This window comes from Orbicella faveolata, unplaced genomic scaffold (genome assembly GCF_042242905.1).
Source record: "Orbicella faveolata isolate gen_17 unplaced genomic scaffold, um_ofav_v1 contig_13, whole genome shotgun sequence".
In the NCBI taxonomy this organism is placed as follows: Eukaryota; Metazoa; Cnidaria; class Anthozoa; order Scleractinia; family Merulinidae; genus Orbicella; species Orbicella faveolata.
Window position 1 is genome coordinate 30,617,501 of NW_028301540.1, and position 4,129 is coordinate 30,621,629.

General features: G+C 43.3%; 1 protein-coding gene across 1 annotated transcript; it reads right to left on the reverse strand.

Annotated features, from left to right (window-relative positions):
• Positions 1 to 340: 340 nt before the first annotated feature.
• LOC110054360 (uncharacterized) lies at positions 341 to 3,830 on the reverse strand. The gene is made up of 2 exons (XM_089285408.1): positions 3,560 to 3,830; positions 341 to 1,660 (listed from the first exon to the last, which is right to left on the reverse strand). The coding sequence occupies exons 1-2, from the start codon at positions 3,645 to 3,647 to the stop codon at positions 1,323 to 1,325; spliced, it is 426 nt and encodes a 141-aa protein (XP_089141534.1). The 5' UTR covers positions 3,648 to 3,830; the 3' UTR covers positions 341 to 1,322.
• Between the last annotated feature and the right edge of the window lie 299 nt (positions 3,831 to 4,129).

A 4,129-nucleotide genomic window follows, 5' to 3' on the forward strand; every position in this document is an offset into this window, starting at 1 on the left:
TATAACGGACTTGTTAGCGGAATCGCATAACTCACAGATCGTACAAACCCCACTTCCCACTCCATGTAGTTATACAGCTCCATACAGCCCACACTAATACTACATGACCGGATAATATCTATGACATTTGGATGCACAAATCTTTGTAATGTCGCAGTTATCCGACTGTACGCGAATGAAAACAGTTGAAATTACTTCAAATCATCATAGCTCAAGGTAACATCTAGGCTCACTCTGTAGCCGTGGGTGTTTCGGTGCGCTCGCGATCCTGAGACTGAGCCTAGGTAACATCCAGATTATACCTACAAGTTTAGGGCGTAATAAGTCGTACTAGTATATATAATTTTTTTGAGAAAGTTTATTTTAACATAGTCTGTGCAAAGAGTAGTCGGTTCCGTTGGAGGGACTGATTTCAGCGAAGGATTGAATAACGAGTTAATACATTTGGCACACCAGCCTCACCTAGTCTATTTTCCATTCTGAGTCCAGAAAGTCTTCACTCTCGCTAGAGCACTAGGCTAATAAATAAACAGTATAAATTCTACCATTATTGCATTAAGTACATATAAATATCTAATTTAAGAGCTTTTGCTGCTCCTTTTAATTAAGCACTTGTGCTCATATGGTCAACTGAGTGCCTCGTTAGAGGTAGACTACGCGTAGTACCTCTTTCCCTTAGTCTTTCGTGCGTGACGCGAAAAACTGCGAGAAAATAATGGCCGCGCGAAACGCGTCACGCACAACCGACTAAGCGAAAGAGGGACCACTCGTAGTCTACATTAGAGGTGGATTCGGATATTTCGATTACATGTGACCAATGTGACCGCCCCTCGCCACTCAGTAATTAACCGAGCTATTGGCCACTGTACTACAATATTACTTCTTCTGCCAATCCAACAGGATTCCTGGCACTCTAGATATAGACGAAGTTTATTCCCATAGCTTTCGTTGTTGATTGTCCCGTTCTTCGCGCACTTTGCACGTGTCCGAGGGCTACTGGAGGCTCCGCCCGAGGGGATACCACAAGACTCGCGAGACGAGTTGTTCTCGCGACCTTCCTGCTCACGCGAGTGACTCTTGCACGCTGACGTTTTTACAGGTTCAACGGAGATAAAAGGATAGGGAGTTGAAGAATAGAAAGGGCTATAGGGAAAACTTGCATCTGGGTATCTCAAGGGCCCTTTTAAAATAGCTCGAACAGACCCACTTAACTACTAGTGCATCGAAAGTACTTCAAGGAGTTGCTCAATCCAAATGTTAAAGTACTATTTTCTGTGGAAGATAAATGCAAGGGTTTGGACCTCGGGGCAGAACCTCCCAGTTTAAACTTCGTCGAGTACTCCCCCCTGTTCGGGTGTACGTTGAAGTTTTCCGGTCGCCGAAGTCTCTTTGTGTTCACCGATGTTATTGTTTTCCGAGCACAATCCATACAACAACCTTGAGATCACAGTCGTTAGTGTATCATAGGCTTTGTCCACTGCACAGTCAGTAGTGTTCCTCATTAGGCAAAGTTTGTAAGCTTGTAACATGAAACACACGTGTGCATCTGAAGCTGGGTTCGATGTGTTCCCATTTATAATTCTTGTGTACATTGCAGTACACTTTTTAACGACCATCTTACAGGATTCCTCTTTCCACCGATCTGGCCCCAAAACGGTTCCTGGCAATGAACAGAATAAACGTCAAAAACAAAAATAACATTAACACGCCTTCTAGAGAGATATCGATCCCCCAAGCCGGGGCTGGAGTAGCCTGTGAGCAGGCTCTCATCGTTGGTGGCACGAGCAAAGCCGTCGACGAGCGAAGCGAACCGGTGAGAGGCTCCCCACCAACTCGCTTTGCTTGCTGACTCCTCTCTCACAACTTTGCTCATCGAATTTGCTCCTGCCGCAACGCATGAGATGAGAGCCCGCTCGCAGGCTAGGGTTGGAGGAGGAACCATATGAAATCCATATGGCTTTCATATGAAATCCCATATGAAACGGTCTGGGATCGATGTTCGTCCGGTCTCGCTAAGGAGTGTAAATTAACGATTTTGGTCTAACCTAAGATGTCCAGGACAGAAGATCACTATTTTTTGCCTTCGAAGTATTTTTGAAGGGTGCAATCGAAGAAATAATATCAAAAAAACCACTGTCATCTCCGTTTTAAGGTATCTTTTAGGGGTCAAATAAAGCTGAAGCCACGCCCAGACAGATCTTCTTAAGGAGTATACCAGCAATTCAAATTTCCCCCGGTCCTCCGCCCCCCGAGATATCGATGTAACGTTGCAGTCGTTTGGAATAATGAATACTTTTGGAATTGTCCCGTGTACTCTGCCATATTTCGGACCAAAATCCGTGATTTTCTAGAATCTGCTCTCAATTTCAGGGTTGGGCCTTGAACGTTTGCGTGTAATATTTCGGTAGTCTGTTTTCGTAATTATCTTTCCAAAAATCGCTTAGTTACTCGAATAAGAATCTGAGTGAACTCGCGCTCAAGTTATCCGTTCCAGGGTGGTTGAACATAACAGAAAGTTAGATGACTATTATGCGATCAGTTTTAAGACTATGCCAAAAAAATATATCGCCCTTGTAAACCGCTTTTTCTGGCAATCCAAATACCCTATTTCAGACCAAAAGGTCAAGCATTTCCGACAAAGACGAAACTACGCTTTCAATTCAGTTGCAGCACCCCCACCCACACCCCCTGCCGATAATTTCATTGACCAAATTAATTAAGCTCGACAATTTGGGGTTCTTTGGTTAGGATATTACATGCATACAAAATAAAAACGGCGAAACACTGTCCCCTTGGCGTTTTTCAACCGTTTCCAATGCTCGGAATCCTTGGCCGAGCACTCTCTTCATTTCTTCGTCGCCGTTTATAATTAGTGTTTTTTGAGATTTCAAAATTTTTACAGCAGTGTCAGTTGTAATGTTTTTCTTTTTATGGAAATGGCTACGCGGCGAAATCAAAGGATGTCTAAAAGGCTGAAGAAGCTATTTATGTTGTTTCTCTAAAAGTAATGAGTTACAAAATAATTATGAGTCGGAGTGTGTTGCCAGATAAGTTTGATAAGAGAACGCCAATTACATTTTGTATATCGTCACTAGTAATGGACCACGTGGTGTTATCTACGCATTCTCTCTTATCAGTATGTAAACATTGTAGTAAATCGCAGCTGGCAGTGTCTTTGTCATAAAGCTCTAAAAAGAAATCGATTGGAAGGGTAGAAAACTTACAGCCCTACTCCACCATTGACGTTCCTAATCACCCACCGCTCCCCACCCCACTTAGGGTACCTTAAGTCTACGAGCACTGTTCTCCGCTCGAGGACAGCCTCCTTTAGAAGTTCAGAAACACCCGAGCTAGTGACGGTAGCTTGCTATGGACTTTCCCTCTAAGAGCATACCCGATTCGCCTGAATCGGCAGACTTTGTAATTCTGTGATTCGTGCGACAACAGCCTATGACAACACCTCTGGTGGTGTAAACTCGCGCTAATCATCCCATGACAGGCGGCAACGTAAGAACAAGTATAAATCCAGCAAAAGCTAAGAATAATCTATACGACATACCTTCCTTTCCATCTACTGTTACGAGAATTACCACAAGGAAAAGAAAAACGGCGAAATTTCCTCGCACGTTCACCAAATTTCCGACCATTCTCTCAACATCGAAGGAACGCAACTTTGCTTGTCAGTTTGCGCTGTCAAGTGACAATTTGAAGAGATTTCCAACAGTCCTCATTCAATCCGTGTTGCTTGTGTAAATAGCGCGCATCCCAAAACAACATTCTTCGCGCTGTGTAGAGTCGCTACAGCTGTGAAGCGACGGAAAAGATAACATTGTGTGACGCTCGGCGATTTAAATGGTCGTAGTCTGGGAGGGGAGAGTAAAACTCAACATTGTTCGCTGCGCTAAATTAACAATATTTCTGGCAAGTTTAGCTATTTTTTTCTGCCTTGAAAGTTTATTTCTTGCACTGATTTAATCGGTCCTTGTTTAAAACCAGGATGTTTGATGTTTTTCATAATCAGCTTTCATGTTTTACCACTCAACTCGACCACCCTCCCTGCATATGTTCGTATCTTTTGGAAATCCAACAGGAAAATGGCCCTAAGAGGTCAAGATGAATTCCTAGATAT

Bases quoted from the DNA above. Each gene is read 5' to 3' on its own strand.
- LOC110054360 (XM_089285408.1), bottom strand. From the start codon at position 3,647: ATGGTCGGAAATTTGGTGAACGTGCGAGGAAATTTCGCCGTTTTTCTT. The intron at 1,661-3,559 runs GTATGTCGTATA...GTTCATTGCCAG, and splicing joins AACAGTAGATGGAAAGGAAG to GAACCGTTTTGGGGCCAGAT.